Here is a 20,522-nt window from a genome sequence, read left to right on the forward strand (position 1 = left end):
GAGAAGCAGGAGGGATGAAGAAATTAAAGTAAAAGGGAGATAAAAATACAAATCACTTTTAGCGGATGAAGGAGTCACAGCGCCCCCAGATGATTCCCATCACATCAATGCCGGACAACAATCAAACCTATTCCACTTCCCTTCTTGTGCAATCACTCTTTCTCACATCACATCCTGATTTACCTACAGCAACCATGGCCGGAAACTATAGGCTGCGCATGCGCAAAGTGTTTTAAACACCTTCATCTGTCTCCTGTGCAGAGGAGAACGCCGCTGTATCCCATCGGAGTCGGAACCAACCTTCCGAGCCAATGAGAAGAAAGGAGTGATAGACATGGAAGAAAAACACCCCTGAGTGAACACGATTGACTGCGAGTCTGTCCAATCCCCGCGCGGAGCATATGTTGTTCGCTCCCATCAATGAGAGGAGGCGGAGGGCGGGACGCCGTCGTTCGGCACGGGAGTCTGGCGTTAGTAGGGGACTGGCGAGCGGGTCGAGAGGAGAGGATGGCAGTTGGTGTCGTGCTCGTGCCTCGCTGGAGGTTCTTGGGAATCGTGTGCCTCGCGCTGGGGTTCGGTGAGTGTTCTTTATTCTCCTGGGCTCGCGGGGGCTGCGTTCTACGTGGGCCAGTGACGTCTGTGCCCGAGCACTGGTCCGAAGCGGTGGGGCGCGAGAGGGGAGGGTGAAAGAGATACTGGATGGGAAGGGAGGTGAAGGAGGAAACGAGGGATAGGGAAGGGCGAGGGACAGCCTGCAGGACTTGAAGGGTGTGGGGTAAGTTAGAGGGGAAAGAAGAGCAGGAAGTAATAATGAGTGAGAAGAAACCGAGATTGAAAGAGAAGGAGGAAGAGATTGACCAGGGCAGATAGACCGGAGGCGTCGACAATACATGTGCAGAGAATAAACGTACCAATGGGGCTAGCCTGTATTGTAAACTGTGAACTGAACGTTAGGGCGGATGGTAGTGTATATATAGGGCAGTGGGGTGTTGGGAGTTAATTGGACAGAGAGGGGACGGCAGTGTATTGGGCAGAGGTGTTGCTGGGGGTGAATTGGAGAGGAGTTTTTGGCGCTATATTGGGCTGATCGGGGTTGCTGGGAGTATATAGGGGAGGGGGGGGGGGTTGCTGGGAGGATATTTGGGGGGGGGTTGCTGGGAGGATATTTGGGGGAGTGTTTGCTGGGAGGATATTTGGGGGAGTGTTTGCTGGGAGTATAGTGGGGAGAGGGGGTTTGCTGGGAGTATAGTGGGGAGAGGGGGTTTGCTGGGAGTATAGTGGGGAGAGAGGGGTGAATTGGGCAGACATGGGTCCTGGAATTGCTTGGGCTCTTCGGGCGAGGAGTACTTTTGTCAAGAAGACAGGGCGTGTATGCTATAGAGTAGGTTCTGGCAGTCACTTGGTTAGAATCGTAGTGTGGTGATGCAGTCCGATTGAACAGAGACAAGTACTGTGCCCAAGAGGAGTATGCGTTTTATGATACTGATTTTAAGCAAGTACTTTCTTGATTGACCAGCGTCGTTAGTGATAGTTATTTCAATGGTCTGCTCTGATTCTGCTTCAGAGGAGAATAGACCATACGTTGAATAGGTAGAGAGTAAGTGGAGGTTGGGCATGACATTGAAAGGGGCCACAGAACTGTGCATATCGGGAAGAGGCTGGTCGTAGCTCATGAAAAGAGAAAAGACAGAGCCGGGGTCTGGTCAGAGGCGGGGCGTAACAGTAGCAGATTAAATGGGTAATTTATTTGTAGTTTTCTATAGCGCAAACCCGGTCCAACCGGGTGTGAAACGCTTGACGATTTGCAGTGCTGAACAAAAGGAGGAGAATTTAAGATTTAAAAAAAGTGGCCAGAAAAACAACACCCCGTACGGAGAAGCTTGCACAGATTAACAGAGCTCTAAGAATATATTGGTGTAAAGAGAGCATTCAGTAGCACATCAGGACGATGACGAGGAATATCTGGAAATCCATAGTTGTGGTGGGGACCTGGATCTGACGTCAGCTGGACAGGCTAGTTTGGAAGTGATTCTGGATGAGCAGGATTTTGAGAATTCTTGAAAGGGCTGTGTGAGTTTGCTAAATAAGTTTCTTGTCAAAAGTGAAACCTAGATTGTTAGCGCTGTTGACAACAGATTAACAGTCCAGCACGGTAGCAGCATTGATGCAGGGTTGAATTGGAGTAGAGCAATTAGGGAGGCAGATGTGGAAGTACTCCGTTTTTAAACGGTTTCCTTTAAGTTATGATGAGAGAGACTCCCAGGAGGCTAGGAGCTATCAATTGTGAATGACCAGGCTCAAGCATTGTACATGAATTGCCATTGGAGCGACTGACGTGGGTAAAAAAAAAATCTGTTTTGTGGTACTTCATTTTACATATAATTGTGGACAGGACGCAGCCTGATCGCTGCTTACAATTTGCTTGGACAATGTAGGATGCAGTTGCAGGCTGTAGGAAGAGTATTACTAGAGGCTAGACTAGGCTGTGGTGCTTTATCAATAACGATTTGCCCTCTTTGTACAGACTTTCTTCTGTTATCCTCTATTTGGACCCTTCTTACCATAAACATTTTTCAACTCTTTCCTCCCCCACCCTTCCCCAAATTCACTCTTTCAATGTCCTCAGCCCCCGTTTTGTTCCACAATGTAGAATGGTGCCCAAGTGAAATGCCTGTGTGTATTATAATTATTATTATATTTTTTTTTTTTTGTTCTTCCTTATTTGCTGGCTACACATCACTGCCCTGTACAGCCACCACCCTCGCTGTTGTTGGCAGCGATTCGGCTATCATATGGCAGAAATTGTTTGTGATTAATTGTGCAGTGCTTTCACTTATTAGCACATCTGCTGTTTAAACTTGATGGCTCATGATTGTGGAACATTTCCACTTTGTGGCTAGGCTCGCTGTTAGCTTAAATCAGAGAGGGAGGTAGAAGTGTGAAAGTGGATTCACTCTACTTCCACTATGTATGTTCTGTATAATCAGTAAGGGAGTGGCCACTTTTTGAGTGGTACACCAACACCCTGTTTTTGACCTGGTCAGGCGGCCCTGGGAATATACGGGTGGTACTTGCGATTGTGGGTACCTCAAGACAATTTTAAAAGTTAGATGCCCTAGCACCTGGATAAAAAAAAAAAAAGTACCCACAAAGAGCTCCCTTGGGGGGGGGAAGAGGTAGAGCCTGCCCAGATATCCAGCATCTATGGCGAAGACTCGATGGTGAAGTATGCCACTCAACTAAAACACAGTGGGTGAAAGTCCTTCTAACAAATCAAAGGGTTTTCTTTTGAAAGTGGGACGTATCAACCAATTTGCCCCAGGCAAATGAGGCCACTCCCTACTGATAGTGCATTTAAGGAGTTCATCTTGCTTCTATATATCACACTGTGGCAAGGGAGGCTTTTCTTCACACATTTTACTTGTTTTCACTGCTATTGATTACCACATTCTTCCTGTTTATGGTCCGGCGTGAGAGTGCAGCTGTCGCCATACAATTATGTGAGAATCTCTAGGAGAGGGTCTTTGGCTCCACCCACATGTTGGAAGCCAGGAGTACATGGTTTTTATTGGGCAGAAGTTGTGCTTCCAAAAAAAAGTGCTTGTTGTCCACACAGCTGTGATTATTTTGTTTATTTATCCAGCTGACCTAGCCTGAACTTTCAGGGGCACACACATGCCATTGTAATGTTTATATTAGATAATTTATTGTGGTTTTCTCTGGCCTTAGGTCTAGCTTGCTAGTTCATTCATAAACCAGATCCATTGGCATTGCCAATGCTTGTTATAGGTTTTGGTGGTCTCATTTTCAATAATTAAGTTCTCGCTGATTCTCTAGTTCCATCCTCACAATGATACTTAAGCAAATCTCACAGCCTAAATACACTGAACAGTGTGTTGATTCTATGTAGGAGATGGTAATGTGCGTATCCACAAATGCATCTTTGTGTCAATCTAGGAGTTTCTTGTTTTTAGGCATTTTGCAGAAAATTTGCTTACAGTCGACATTCTCATTGATGGTGACAGTTGTTAGGCAGTCAGATTGTAGGAGATTTTTTGGGTGCATTGCCATTCTTTAGCACTTCCAGTCTGTTAAAATTCCTTGGACCTCTGCTCTGTTTTGGAACATTCTAACTTTGTACCTTGTGTCGATTACTGCTCTGGAAAAGTTCCTCCTTGAACAGGAGGAGCTAATGGATTGGTGGCGTTTTTGTCTGGTGCTCAGCTCTTGAGAGCCACCTTTTAACTGCATGACTTAGCACTGCTGCTTACTGTCCAGAGAGTCCCTTGGGTAATCATTCTGTGTCCTGATTCTGGTGCTGAGTAGTAATAGATGCAGAAGTGACTGTCTCAACGCTGACCCGATCGTTTTAAGCAGTCTCTGCAAGTGATGGGAGCACCAACTGGAAAATGGCAAAGGACTGAAGATTTATGTTGCCCAAGATGTTGAGACTGCGTCCTTCCTGTTAAATAACCATTCATGACTCAATAACTTGATGGATTGGTGATCCTTTGATTTTGTGAAATACAATCTACCAGGAACCCTCGTCTTAAAACAATTCAAGCAATCTTTTTTTTTTTTTTTTTCCTGCCTTAGTCAATTCCATCTCCACTTACTTCCTCCTTCTCTCACTGTCCTTTATTCCAACTCCTAGTGTGCCGTAAATCAGAAAGACACGGTTTAAAACACCTTTTCTACCAGAAGACCTATAGGTTTTATGCAGAAATATAAACTGAATGCCCAATTGAATCTTGGCGCAAACCTTTCTAAATGTGGGTGTAATTGTTCTGATTCACACGTTCAGAGATGGTTTGCTCCTGAAGATTCTAGAAGGTTTGGGTGGTAACATGGCTGTTTCCAGGGAAGGAGTAGATTTCATTTGATATTGTGATGGAGAATATACATAACTCTGTGTGTAATCGCACACCTTCACAATCGTTTATTTACTCTTGGCTTGTCTACACATTTTGCCTAAAAAGTCGGACATAAGTGTGCAAATTGTGTGTAAAAGACAGCCTCTTATTTCATGGGCTGTTTGAGGAATAGATTTCTCCACCAAAATCAGGCCTTACTGCTGAAGTTTTAGAGCAAGGTTTAGATTGATGTGTTTATTCAGATTGCATGCTGCCAAACGGAAGTGTGACTAGTGCTGCAGGTATATTTACAACAATTCACGATTGCAATATATTTCCATAAATACTCCTAAGAATTTGTATGAACCTCTAAAATGTCAGCCGTCTACCCTGACCAGAATGGATTTCAGACTTTTAAATCCGCGTTTGTTAATCGAATCATCCCCTGAATACTTAACAGAACCCTGCGCACTTTTGAGCTCATTTGTGATGCTATGTCCGTGCTTAATGCGTTTAGGAGGAAGTGAATTAACTTTTGATTTGCTCCACGAGTTTCTAGCCTTTTAACTGAAAGCAGAATCTCAGTACAGCTGCTGCCTCGGCCGCCCTCTGACATTGGCAGCAGCCTGGCAGTCACATTGCACAAGTCCTTCATGACTCATAGTGAGGAGACTTTGTCCCAGAATTAGGATGATATGGAATTAATTTGCTGCAAATTCCTGGTCGCCTTGTGCAGACACAACTCCTATGGCTGATCACGTTGCTCCCTTTGCCCGGCACGCACATTTAGTGTTTTGGTTCAGGAGTTCATACATGTACCGAGCTGACTGATTAATAGGAATCCACCAGCTAGGAGTGTGAATATGCTCTTGCAAGTAGCCAAGGTAAATGTTGGAAATAATATAGCTAAGGTATCTGCATAGATCAAGCCAGTGCTTCCATATGGTCATAAAATGCCACTGGGCACCATGTGGAAATCTGTAGACCATTTTTTTGTTGCAACAAAAGCAAGTTCCTTAGACTTTCAGGTCTAAAAGTTACCCAGCTGTTGTACACTATCTTGAGGACCTGTTCTAGATACAAAACCTAGTTTGCAAGAAAGCGCAGTTAAACAATATAACAGATGTATGCTTTTAATTGTCCTCTTAGACAGCTGGTATTAGACCAAAAGACTTGGCCATAGTCCTCTTTATGTACTTTCTGAACCTGTTTCTTTCTTGCATTATTTCCTATGTACGCAATGGCTAACACGGATTTTTAAGAATTCATTTGTCATATTAATTTTTTCCGTGAAACAAAAGGCCAGAGTAATTATTTTCTCAAACGGAGCACAGTAAATGTTATAAACTTTGGTCATTTGTAAGGTTGGTTTTCCCTCGGGGAATGCCTGTTTTGGATTTGAATCAAGGTTTACCTGTAATGGCAAATGTTTTGATAGCGAAATTCAAGGTGTGTTATAATTCTAAAGCGGAGGCAGGTGGGAGATGCCTATATGGGAACTACTTCACCATAGTCTCCTGTAGCACGTGCACAAGACCGTCCCTTAGTGATATGCACTTTGGATGAAAGCATTTTATACATCTCAGTAAATAAGTAAGCTTTGGTAATAGGGAAGTCTTCCGCTTTATGCACATCTATAGTGGTGCATAAGACTCATTAAGCATGGTACTCATTTCCCTCGATCAGTGCATAGTTTCTGATCACTATCACCCTGGTGGGTCTCCTTGGCGTTTCTTTGATATGGCCGCTACCTACAGGCCTGCTTTTGGTTGATTTTCTCCCACTAAAATTTGCCTGCCATTGCTCTCATTCACTAACTCAAGTGTGCCTGACTGAGCAAGCTGTTCCTTTCTGACAATGTCAGTTCATTCACACCTACTGTTCGGCTTCTGAGCCTTTGGTTCCCTTTATGTTAATTGTCCATTTCTCTGTACAAATGTGGTGTTCTACAAAGAGGTTGTATTTATGTAAGCAACTACTTGGAAACCATTTGTTTATATCTTGGGTACAATTAAAAGGCTTTTACCCAACATCTGTAAATAGCATCTTTGTCCAGTGTGCCATGGCAGGATAAATTGTTAGAGAGGATGAATACTCTCCTAGTAAGATCCTATTGAAATATAACTGCAGTTTCTTGAGTAAGCTATATAGATAATTCCAAATCACAAGTGATGACTGCTCCTGTTCTGGACGTTGATTTGAGGAAAAGATACTTTATTAACCTTGCTCAAACCCATACGAATGCATGATTTCTACTTTTATTGCGTTTCCTTGTTTATTCAAATTCTAACCGATAAATGTTTACTAGCAATCTGTTGCTAATAATTCCCCTATAAATACAGAATGTTGATTTACATGGGAAGAATTAAAGATTTGAGTTGAAGGATCGACATTTTTTTTTTTTGCAAATCTGTTTAAGATAGCGCTCCGCATACATTGCAGGACAAAAAAGAAACCCTATTGTGTGCATAATGTAAAACGTCACTAAACCACATTCTTTAAACAATTATCACTGGCATCGAAATATCTTTTAACACTGATACGACATGGAGAGGTGTATAAAGTAACTGTAGTGTACTTGCATAGCTCCGGATCCATCTTCTGAACTGCGCCCACCCCTGAATTATCTCCAGCCGCCCCCATATGTTTCCTATTTCCTGGGGCAGCCACAACTCTGATTATATCCCCACCTCTGAAACACCAGTCAAGGTCTAATCCCCAATCTCTGACACTCTGGGGAGCGTTTGCACACCACCTCCTTGCGATATTGCATTTTGCAACTCCAGCTGCCAATGCCAGCCATATTTTCTACTATTTAGGCCAGTCCTCCTCACCTTCCACCATCAGTAGTAAACCATTTAGCATCAAGGGGTACTCACTAGGACTTGACCCTGACATCACCCCAAACACCTGACATCAGAATTCCTGATGCAAATATAATAATTGATGGCCAGAATGCAGAACAATATCATAAATTCACCCCAGTACAGAGATCTGGGCCTAAATCCATAGTTTTTTTGCTCACCATGCCATTCCAGTTTGGACCCAGCCATATGCAAATCAGTCTTGACCCTGCGCCCAATGGGAACAGTCCAGCCTGAACTGCCAGGCCACGTCCTCCCTGGACTGGAAACAAAATAAGAATATGTACTGGCCTCCCACAGCAACTGTTGGCCAGACTGTAGGTTGTCATGAAAGACGTGGCCAGACTAATCTACAGAATGCCGAGATGAGCCCACGCCACCCCCTTGCTACGCGAGCTACATTGGCTCCTGGTCAGACAGAGAATCAAGTTCAAAAGTCTCTGCATTGTACATAAATCAATGTATGGCCAAGCCCCAAGATATATCAAAGACCGCCTAGCCAATTATGTCCCTAGCAGGGTGCTCCGGTCAGCAGAGGCCAGCCTTCTAGTCTGTCCCTGTTTCAACCTGTCTTCTGTGGGAGGAAGAGCCTTCTCTACATCTATCCCTCAGTTGGGGAATAGTCTGCCTGTAAGCCTACGCAAGGAAGCGAACCTCCTCCCTTTTAGGAAGAAGCTGAAGACAGTTCTCTTCTCAGAAGCTTGGGGCATCATTTAACTTCTGCCAATCCTCTACTAACCTTGATAGGTACGCCCTCTGAAAGCGCTTAGAGACCTGTTGGTGATAACGCGCTCTGTAAATATAAATTACAAATACAAGCATCCTAGGACCGGTTTCGGGCTTTCAGCCCTCATCATCCAGGATAGCTTGACTCCAGTGGCATGGAGAGCACGGGACCCACGTCTGGGCATACCCGTCCCACTCGGGGTGACAAATGCAAAAAGAACAATTGATGGACAGAATGCAGAACAATGTCATACATTCACCCCAGTACAGAGATCGGGGCCTAAATCCATTGTTGTTTTGCTCACCATGACATTCCAGTTTGGACCCAGCCATATTCAAATCGATCTTGACCCTGCGCCCAATGGGAACAGTCAAGCCCGAACTGCCAGGACAGGTCCTCGAATTCCTGAATCAGCGGGCAGTCCCACAGGATATGTTCCAAAAGTAATCTTATGTAAGAAAACCAATAAATCAACGATAACAATACTTTGTACAGGTAGTCAATTAATAAAAGAAGGAAAAAGAGTAAAAAATATTGATGACACATAGTTAAATTGGAATTGAAAAGAAAAACACATTGGGAGATATACATATTTAAAAGCAAAGAAAGTCTGGTTCATTTTAAACATAGCATATAACAAAACGAAGATACAATGTTATTTCAATATATTATCATGTACATATTACAAAATAGGAATATTAAGCAATGTTAATACAAAATAAAGGAAGTCATGGAGGCTTAGCAACTTCTTGTAGTGGAGGTTGGGGACTAAAGGATTTTTTCGCACTACTATCTTAAAATTGTATGACAGGAGACCATAGGTGTAGTCGCTTTGGGGCAAGCGAGATTGGATGAACAAGAGTCGTGTCTAATCTGTGATTATAACCAACAACACGAACAGTGGTAGGGAAAATCTGCGCAGGGAAGTGGTAATCTTAGATTAGAGTAAATATCCTACTTGGAGTCACTGCTCCAAGGCTAACCATACAACGACCACCTTGCGTTGTAATTTATGGGCAATGCCCACCTAGTATAATTCGAATAAAGGTAAACCGAGCAAACAGCTCAAAAGCCAAAGCATCAAATAAAGTCCAAGTATCAGTTCTGTGTTTTTATTCTTCTTTTAATTTGTGCTTCTCGGATATTTGTCTCTTGTTCCAGTACAGTTTCTTCAAATAAATGCCTTCAAGCCAAGCCAACACGTGTTTCGTCCAAAAAGCTGTTAGCCATGGACTTCATCAGGGCTAGAGACAAGAGAAATAGCTCAATTGTAGTACACCATTCCAATGTCTCACATGGGATACGTGTGACGGGCTTTACTCTACCCTGATCCCATATGTGCACTCAGATAACTAAAACTGTGAAATGTGGGAAGAGCCACATTGTTAGTACACAGAGAGGGGGGAAAAGAGCAACCTGCTAGAATATTATGTAACACTAAAGCAATGCATTAGACTAATAATCTCACACCAAAGGAGATTAGGAAGAAAATAACCAGAAATGTGCACTGTGTAACCCTAATCATAAAACAGAAATATAGTAGAAATAAAGAGAGAAACCAAAAATTAGGTGAAACTTAATATAAGGTACCATGCTCAGTCCCAAAGGGTGATCAAAAAAGGAAGAAATTCGATAGTCATAAGTGCAAAGAAAAAACATCAAATAGAACATCCATAGAAAAATACCTGTGCGTCAACAAAAGAGAGAACACAATGCACCTGGTAAATTACACTTACCAATTCAGCAAAATCTAATTCGAAGTTAAGATCAAGAAATTCCTCTATAATCCTATAAGGTCAAAATAAAATATACTAAGCCTCCACATGGGCAACAGTATTCATCAGTACATTAATATATGAAGTTGATAGACCAATCCTCTAAAATATATTGGAAAAATAGCTTACAGGGGGTCTGACAGTGATATTACACGATGTTACTCAAGCAACCCGTGAAGTTCCGAATGGACTACCATATGTCCTAAAAAACCTCAAATTAATACAGAGCTAGATAACCCATATCCAGGTATATCCAAGTCACTAATTTAGATAAAAAGTGGCAAAATATTTCTAAAACCATTACGCAAATTGTATTGCTGAATTACGTATGAAAAACCATATGTCCTCAATAGACCACGAAATAGTGCAAAACGCGAAGACCCGTATCGGGGTACATGTACCCCGATATGGGTCGTCACGTTTTGCCAATCAGGGGACAAGCTACCTAAAGTAATATTAATAAAGGTCAAGGGAACTGTGGTGTTGAAAATGGTGGTAATTTGAGACCAAACATGTTCCCAAACTTGAAGACATATGGGCATGTAAATAGCATGTGTTTTAAGTCCGCAAAATCATGAGAGAAAGTCCAGCATGTACTGGGAGTATCAGCATGCATCCTGTGTAGATGTGCGGGTGTGAAAAGCAGCCTGTTGTAAATAAAAATAAAATTGTTTGGGTGGTGCTTGCCGCTCTGGGGGATTTCCTTATTTTTAGCCATATCTTGCTCCATAAAGAGACCGGCCAATCAACACCCAAGTCAGTCTCCCAAGAAAGTTTTATTTTTAGATTTATCTCTATTTGTAGGAGGTTGTGTTAAGCGAGAATAAATAGTAGTCCTTAGGATGCACACATAGAAAACTGTTCCAAAAGTTATAAGGAAGGGAAGATGGAGAGGGGGGTATGTGAAAGCTGAGCACATGTGTTGAATATCGCAGTTTGTAGGGTTAAAAATTTATGCTTGAAGGAAATCGGTAAGCGATACAGGTTTTGTGCTTGTGAAAATTAAAGGGGTTTGCCCTGGTCAAATAACTGGTGTACCCAAAGCAAGCCTTTATTTCTCCATACTTTCCAGTATATAGGTTTATTTTTAATTAATACAAGTTTGTTATGGCAGATTGTGGAATTGAGAAAAGTATCAAGATCGTGTGGGATCAAAGAAAGAGTGGCCTGTAGTAAATTTGCATGAATGTTTGATTACTGGTGTGTAATTGTTTGCCGTTTACGAGTAAAGGAAAGATATTCTTGAAATGAGAGAGGAGCTATAAATGAAGCTTCAAGGTCCGCCCATTATGGGCTGTTGGGTGATTGGCCAGAAATCCAATGTGATAGGTGCTTCAGTTGAAATGGTTTATGATAACTGGAAAAATGGGGGAAATGAACGCCTCCTTCCGATTTTGCTCGTGTTAGTTTTTGTAGTGCCATCCGTGGTTTTTTGTTATTCCATAAAAATATTGCCAGTATAGAGTTGATCCTTTGAAAGTATTTGGTTGGTATAGGTAACGGTATGTTAGGAATTATATATAGGATTATAGGGGTGAGCGTCATTTTGATGGTGTCTAAACGACCCCACCAAGAGAGATGAAGTGGATGCCATCTTGCAGTGAGCATTTTTAATTTATCTATGCATTTCTCTAAGTTGGAGGAAGAGAACCAAAGTCCAAGATATTTTATGTTTGGAGTTCCATGTAAACTTGGAGATCTGAAAGTCTTCTTTAAACGTATAATTGGTTAAAGGCATAATCTCACATTTGTCCGTATTTAATTTATATCCCGACACCAAACCGTAACCCTCAACCTCCTGTAAGAATGCAGGGAGTGAGGATTGTGGTTGAGAAAGGAAGACCAATATATCCTCTTCATAGGCCGCTAATTTGATATGTTGGGATTTGATGTAAAACCCGTAATGGAGTGATTCTGTCATAATTGAGAAAGAAAGGGTTCCAACGCTAAATTGAAAAGAAAAGGGGATAAAGGGCAACCTTGGCGGACACCTGAGTGAAGTAAGAAGATACTAGACCATTGGTAGAAATGGCTGCCTTGGGTTCTGAATAGAGAAAAGCAATCAAGGAAATCATTTTTGGTCCGAAACCAAACCGTTTAAGGGCATGAAAACTAAATGGCCATGAGACTCTATCGAAGACTTTCTCCGCATCAAGGGCAATTGCAGCTAGTGGATCAGAGTGGTGAGACATAGTAGATAAAATACTGAAGAACAATCTCTTGTTATCTGTGATATTAAGTCCCTTAACAAAGCCTGATTGCTCCTTACCAAGCAGCAAAGGAAGATGTGGTTCTAATCATAAAGCTAATGCTTTTGAGAAGATTTTATAATCCACCTTAACTAACGAGATGGGTTTATAATTTTTGCAATATCTGGGGTCTTTGCCTTTTTTCAGTATTAAGCATATCAAAGCCTCTAAAAATGAACCTGATGAGTTGCAGGAAGAGGTGTAGGAGGAGATGAGAGTATGTAGGTACGGAATAAGCAAATGGGTGAAGTGTAGGAAAAATTTAACTGTGAATCCGTCAGGACCAAGTGTCTAGACTGGAAGGGGGAATATTGCGTTTCTGAATATTGGAGAAATATTGTAGTATAGTAGTATCCGGAGGTGTATTTTCTGGTGTATTAAGAGTGTCATTGAAACGTACAAATTCCTGAAGAATTTCAGAGTTTTTATGTTGTGATATTTGATTATCCGCTATAGTGGAGTCAATGAGAAGCCTGTTTTGCTTAATCTTAAAATAATTGGCTAATAATTTGTCAGATTTATTTTGGCCGCCATAGTATTTCGCGCTCGTCTTCAGTAAAAATAAAGAGGCGCTTTCAGTGGAAGATTTATTAAAAGCTATCTTTGCATTTATAAGATCTGCCAGGTTGGTCTTTGTTTTAGAGGTGTAAAAGGCATGTTCTAATGTTTTAATTTTAGTAAGAAGTGGATTGTTTTAAAAGATTTGCGTTTGTTTGATGAATACCCAATAATCAAATCTCGGGCGGTAGATTTGAAAGCATCCCAGATTGTACGAAAGAGAAGATCGTCAGTTTGATTGGTTTGCAAAAATTTGCAGAAAAAAGTGATAAACGAAGCGTTAAAGTTGGAATCAAGAAGTAAGGAGTTGTTGAAACGCCATCTCTTGGTGGACGTAGATTGATGGAGGATATCTAGTTTAATCACAACAGGAGCATGGTCAGAGATGAGGATAGGACCTATATCTGCTGAGAGCAGAGATTGGATAACATTGCATGAGAGGAAAATATGGTAAATTCTGGATTGTGTCTGATGTGGGGGAAAAGAAGGATTATTCTCTCAAGGGCGGGTTGCAAAGTCTCCAGGCGTCGACCAAATTTCTCTGTTCTATGGTTCGCAAAAAAGCTTTGTGCGATTTGTTTGGGGTGAAGTAGACCTTGGAATCCCGATCAAGGAAGGCATCCATTACTTGGTCACAATCGCCTGCAAAAATGAGGTTCTCTGTGGGATGTTGTAAGAGAAACTGGGATATACGAGTCCAAAAGGAGACCTCCTCAGTGGTAGGAGCATATATGTTAAGTAAGGATATGGGAGTTTTCCCTATCAAACGGTTGGTAAGCAACCATCTACCCTCATTCTCTGATTCCTGTGAGATGAGTTTGGCATTTAATGCTTTGTGACATATTGTCAGACCCCCCAGGAAATTGCGGCATGAATTAGCAAATTTAGCGGCACAAATATGGAAATTTAGCGGCACAAATATGGAAATTTAGCGGCATTTTTGCGGCACTTTATTTTACTCATAATCATTCATTTTCAGCCTGAAATCGATAGAAACTGTTTTAGCAGAGTATTGCACTTGTAATAGGCATATTTAAAGTGTCTGCAGATCTACGGAAGCACAGCTTCAATTCTAACCCTGTGGGAGAGTACTGTATTTCTCCCTGGGATGTTCTAGTGCCCATGTATGCACCCCTATCAGGGCACCGCTGATCCAGATCCAAGAGACAGGACACCTCTTCCTCAGGCACCCTCTTTTGAATTTTTTTTAATTAATGCTCTGGGGGCCCTCAACCATGAGATCAGTAATGTTAAGGAATGCCTAGGTGTCACCAAACAGGTTTTTCTAGAAGATAAGCAGGCTCTACCAGCATCAGAAGTCACCGGCCCCAGTACTAAAGCAAGTAACCTCAGTTGATTAAAGACATCTGGGTCCTCCTGATGGAGGAGAGTTAATCCTTGTATTTCACACAAACGTTTAACTATTGATTCCGATCCTGTTAATGCTGTGAAACCTTTAACAGATTTTTCTCAGTTCACACCCAGGTGAAAGTAAAAAAGGACTCTTTGCGTACTGTGAACCGTATGGATAAAGTGCTGCCCATTCCAGTTGGCAGTCCAGTGTATGCCACTACCGCTGTAGTGAATTTGGAGGTTAGGTCAGTTTCAACATCACAAACACTGTACATACCCAGTACTCAAGAGACTATTTGACGCATTCATGGTAGACTAAAAACCATAGAGTGTACCATTTCGACTTGCACACCTCTGATCACCTACCAACGTCAATTCGAAGATTTGAGGGTGCCACTGATGCCCCCCAATCTTGTGGGACCATGCTTCAGATAGGTGTACTTCCAAGGAAACTAATACTCTACTTTTACATGTTTTCAGGAAACTTGAGGACATACTACAGCAGGTGCCAGCAGTGCTTCTATGTTTATGCTCTCTGGGCAAGGGGAGCGAGAAGCAGCCTGGCACACACATAGGCTGTGCTAATGTGTCAGGTTGGAAATTGAGACACAGAGAGCACCACAGCACTGTCATGCCCTGGAAACATAATGCAATGACACATTTTAAAAGGGGAGGCATATTACGCAACATTTATTCGCACCTTCCAGGGTCAAAAAGCATGTAGGGCTCAAAGTCCCCCCCCCCCCCACTTCCCCTCCCCCCACCGTCGTGTGTGCAGCCCGGGCCGTGGCATCTTCCCCGGCACACACACAGACAGATTTAGAGCTGCTGTAGGCAAGTGTCCGTATTATTGTAGCGGCACCTGAGTACTTTACAGGTCTTTTTAAAGACCATTTACATGTTAACAAAGTTTTGTTGTTTTCCACCCCTTCTTAGAGCCCCAGCATATCCACTCTGACAGTTGATGGAAGATTTAGCCCCCCATAAATGTTTATACATACCAAAGCATGAAAGGAAATGTCTGAAGCTCGGCACTGATTCAGTAACATCTTGCAGAAAGCGTCCACTGTGATTGACAGCCACATGAGTAAACGCAAGCTGTGCCACTTTTGCAAAGATTGTTCTGCACACCCGTGGCATTACATCTTGTCAAAGGTGGACTGCCGCCACTGACAGGATATTACAGTGCCACAGATTACTTGAGGGCACTTTTTCCACATTTACTTAGTCCGTCAAGTTATGCAAAAAACTAAGACAAATTATGTGGCATAATCCAGCACATTCTGTGGCACTGACAGTATTACTTCACAACATTTTAACAGTTTAGTTCTGTCAGGGAAAACATTTCACCACATTTCCGAAATTTCGCGGGCAGTTTTGTAAAAATCGCGGCATTTTTACAAAACTGCCGATTTCGCGATTTTTTTGCAAATCGCGAAATCTTGGAGGGTCTGTATTGTGAGAAGTTGGCCTGGTATATGCTATCCACCAGTTATAGTGGGCACCTTGCACCAGTCAAAACAACCATTATTGATGATTAGGTTTAAGACAACCTTTATTGAAAGCTATCCTAGTGGTAGCTATGGAGAGCAGCCTTCAGACTAAGTCTTGAAGGAGTGTAAAGCAGCTTGGTATACCAGATTATAACCTCTTGAATAACTAAATGAAAGGAGAACCACACGGGGGGGGGGGGTGCATGCAGTGTGAGAACACAGCCGCAAGCTCTGTACAATCCTATGGGAAAGACGCGGCTGAAATTTTAGAGTTTAAGGATACTTATGAGAGGACTTGGAGCAAACCCTTTCAGACTTAGAAGGTTTGAAGGCCAGCACCCACGTGAGCACCGGAGAACTCATGTTACCTAGCCCAGGGAAGCCGGGTGCATAGGTGTCAAATGGTGTCGGGAATCTTTGATGTCGTCAATGGAGAGTTGCTGCCATGGAAAGGAAAAGTGTCCGGTGTGATCCAGGCCTGGATCGAAGATGTGAAGAACCTGAAAGCAGAGGGGACAGAGTCTGGGCACTTGCCAGTGACCAGGGGCACGATAGACAAAAGCCCACTGATGTCGGGTGGTTCAGGTGCGATGAGGTGAAGCTTGACTCCACGGAGACCAGGAGGCATTGATGATGACCACAGTCTGCAGGTGAGCTGTCCCACGAAGGATGTCTAGTGTGCTGGGGGGGGGGGGGGTCGGTGTCCGGATTGGAGACCAACAAGCATTGGCAACGGCAACCCACGTGGTGAGAGTAAAACGGCTTCGTGTGGACCAGCAAGGTCCTGTGATGCTCCAAGCGATGGAGAGTCAGGGCACGTCTAGAGCAATCAGGTAAGCCAGTTGAAAGTCAAAGTACTCTTCTCTGGGACCCACAAGTCGACGGACAAGGGATCGCGAAGGGACCTCGAGAGGAATCACATAATACCAGCCCACGGGTCACTCGAGGAATGTAGGCCAGTAATCTTCGGTGGAATCACTGATCTGGTCGGGACTGCAAGTAGCCCAAAGCACAGCCTCAGGGATCGCCAAGAAGCATATGCTGCTGCAAATGTGCACTGTGTCCAGCGGTTGGGGTTGCATGGTCCCCACGAGGGCTTTGAATCTCAAGGTTGCTGAGAGCGTGGATCGGCCTCGGGGAAGCTTGGAAACCCACCTCCTGTGTTGCAAAGTCTTAGGAGTCCTTCAGGAGCTGCATAGATGCAAACCGGACAGATGTCTTTGGTCCCTGCCTTGCAGGGGAGTAACTCCTTTACTCCAAGGGAGATTCTTCGGTAATCCGTCGTGGTGTAGATAGTAGAAGTTCTGGGATTCTTTAGCAGAGTTTCATCCAGGTAAATCTAAAGTCCTGTAGTCAGGGGTTCCTACTTTATACCCAAGGAAGGGGTGGGACAAACTCTGGGGACCCAACTATGGGAGGGTCAGGACAGAGTAGTGGCTACACCCATATCCTTTGTCCAGTTTCGCGCCAGAGCAGGGGCTGGTAGCCCCTGCAACCGGTTTGAGCTGGACTATGCACAGGGACACCAAATGTGCCCCCAGTGCAGACATCCAAGCACTCTTTGAGTGCACCCACCCAGCCCCAATACACTAAAGCCTGTCTGGGAGGTGGTTACACATCCCTGTGACAGGAACCCTTTATTCCAGGTCTCCCTGAGTTTTGTCCAGCAGCAGGAGGGCAGACTTATGTCTGTGGCTGGCAGCATCCATTTCGTGATGCCAGGGTCTGTGAAGCTGGTACCGGGTGTACCGGTAAAGTCATGTTTCTCCCTCTAGTAGGGTGGAATCGTACCTCCCCAGCCAGATACTGGTGGGGAGGTATGATTCCCAGGTGTTTGACACCAAACGCGACATGTTTCCATGCAGCCATTCCAAAGTTAGCATTTACCACGAGGTTATTATGCACTTAATAGTGTATGGTTTGGCTGTATCACAAACAACCCCGGAATAAAGGTTCAAAGGCTGCAGAGGGGCTCTGCTCATGCATGGGCACCCTCTCCCATAAAAACCCAGCACCCTGCCTTCAGGATTGATGAGGCCTGCCCTAGGGGTGACTGATAGGTTTATATGTGCAGTGATATGGCTAGATATAGGGAACCTATATCTGAGTAAGGGATGCATACACCACCTTAGACAGGCTGCTGTAGCAAACCTGTGGTGTCATTTTAAATGGTCTCCCAGGGGTGGCATAATACATGCTGCAGCCCCTGGGAGGCATCTGGGGTACCTATGCCCTGGGTATGTAGTATACCATATACTAGGAATTCATAAGGGTACCCCAGAATCCAATCTGTGGTGTACCTAAAGTACATGCAATCAATTTAGAGAGGAAGCAGCTAGGCTGGAGCTCTGGATAGCAGGGTCCCGGCCAGACTAAAGTCGGTAAACAGTGAAACATCAGCAAAAAGTGGGGGTAACCATAAGAAGCAGATCCTACTCTCCTACAGTTATGACACCATTTCTTTTACCATTTCCCGGTGAGAGAAAAACTTCACCCACCCAATTTCTCTTAAGCTTTAATGATTCACTTTCAGTGAGATGTGACTCCTGTAACATCCATTTTAGATAAGTGGGAAAGAACTTGTTGTCTTTTAATAGGAGAATTTAAGCCTCTGATATTCCAAGTGACAATTTTTAGGAACATGTATGAATCGAGTAAAATGAAAATTCAATTGACCCATTAATAACCTATATATATTTCCAAATGGAAAACACAAAATAAGTACGAAGTTAAACATTGTGAAAAACCTTCGGTTAGTATATGAATGACATATAAAGCATGTAATAAACAGAAAAATATGAACTCTAACAGCCATTTGACAAATTTTTTTAATAAGTACGAAGTCCAGAATTATAACGACCGATTTGAGAAAATAGCGATGAGAAGGAAAGGGAGAAAAGCAGGATTGAAAAAAGACGTATGATAAAAGCATGCATGATAGAAAGAAGAGGGAATCTAGGAGAACAAGTGAGAGCTGTAAAGAGTAGTAGTAGTAGTAGAAGAAAAAAAGATACTTGCATAAAAGTCAAAACAATGGAAGGATGTGGGGGGGGGGAGACCACATGGAGTGATTACATACCCAGACTCCATGAGGTAAGGCAGGAGAGACTGCAGGATGTAAACAACATACAAGACGAACAGGTCAGGCACATGAGATGGACAGTGTAAAAAGAGAAAAATTGGTTAATACAATCAAGATATAATATGACATTTCATGTCCTGAGAGCAGATGATATGAGATTATAACCTGAAATGGAAAAGGTTAATGAGAACAAAGAAACCAATATACCTTGGGATATTAACAGCACACAAGACGAACATATCAGGAACGCGAGGTTCGACCTGTATGGAAGAAAAAAGGAATTAATCCGTTCAATCACGATAAAGTATGTCATTTCAGGTCCTGTGAATAGATGGTGCAAAATTACAACCTGAAATGGAAGAGTTAATGAAAACAGCCAATCTAGTATACTGCAAGAGGGACTATTCTCTACTTCTAGAAGTAGAGCAGCATACTGAAAGCTTGAAACTTATATAAGTGTATAACCTAAGAAAAGTTATTTGAGGTGAATCCTGGAAGTGTCCATCCTTTCTGGATAATGTTAGTTGAGGAAACTCTTCAATTTTGTTGTATCTGCATAGGTCATGGTATTGTTAAGAGTGACCTTGAACAAGCAGGGGTGAAATAATCCAAACCTTGCTCCAATAGCACGTAGCGCTGGTTGTAATGCAAGGAACTCTCTGCGTCTATCTGCTGTGGATTTAGCATAGTCTTGTGAAAAAAGCAGTTGGTGCCCTGAGAATGAAATACGCTTCAGGAGCCTAACTGCTGACAGTACCTTGAGAAGATCTGAGTACTCCAAAAAATACAATATGACACCTCTCGGTCGTTTCGGGCCTGAGGATGCTGAATGTGGGGACCCCAATCTACGCGCACGTTGTATATTGAGGGTAGTGTCCTCTGGTAAATTTAGTATTGTCGGTAAGAATTTCTTAAAGGAGATAGTCGGGCCCTTCTCTGCCTTTCGATAGGCAATAAATGCGAAGGTTGTTTTGCCTGTTCCTATTTTCCAGGTTTTCGACTTGCTTCTGTAGAGATGTAAGTTGGGAGTGAAGAACGTCAACTTTGGTGTAAGATGCATTAGGAGAATCAACATTGTGCTCCACCTTGGTAATTCTTTCTTCCAATTTTTCCCAACCATCTGTTAAGACTTGTATTTTGGAGTTTGTCTCTTCAACAAAGGGTTGCAAGGCCCGAATTTCCTCTAGGAGAAGATCCATGGAGACAGATGAAGATTGCTTCGGTGGAGTGGGGGGATCCTTTTTCAGACGCTTACTCGATCCTTTAAGTGTAGAAGGGCCATTAGTGCTAGCTGAAGAAGCACCTGTTTTGGGATCCCGGAATCCTCCATTTGGGTAAAGTGGGCTGCTAGCTTTGAACGTACAATAAACGGGCGGCTTAGAGATGCTTGCAATGGAAAAACTTTCTCCAGCCTGCCCATATAAGAAAAAGAGTTAAAGTTGGTGCACAGAAGCTGTGTAAATCCGCAGTATGCGCCTTGAGAGGTAAGTTCTACCAATAATAGTATATAAAGTACACTATGTTGAAATTTGTGCGTATCTCGGAAGAAGAATAAATGATCACTTGTT

At 43.0% G+C, this 20,522-nt stretch overlaps 1 protein-coding gene across 1 annotated transcript in view; it reads left to right on the forward strand.

Annotated features, from left to right (window-relative positions):
• The first annotated feature begins 348 nt into the window (after window positions 1–348).
• MPZL1 (myelin protein zero like 1) overlaps window positions 349–20,522 on the forward strand; it is a 145,223-nt gene continuing 125,049 nt past the window's right edge. Inside the window, exon 1 of the mRNA XM_085621129.1 lies at window positions 349–577. Coding sequence (XP_085477255.1) covers window positions 421–577 — 157 coding nt within the window. The 5' untranslated portion in view covers window positions 349–420. The remainder of the gene's footprint in view (window positions 578–20,522) is intronic.

Source organism: Triturus cristatus, chromosome 8 (genome assembly GCF_964204655.1).
Source record: "Triturus cristatus chromosome 8, aTriCri1.1, whole genome shotgun sequence".
In the NCBI taxonomy this organism is placed as follows: domain Eukaryota; kingdom Metazoa; phylum Chordata; class Amphibia; order Caudata; family Salamandridae; genus Triturus; species Triturus cristatus.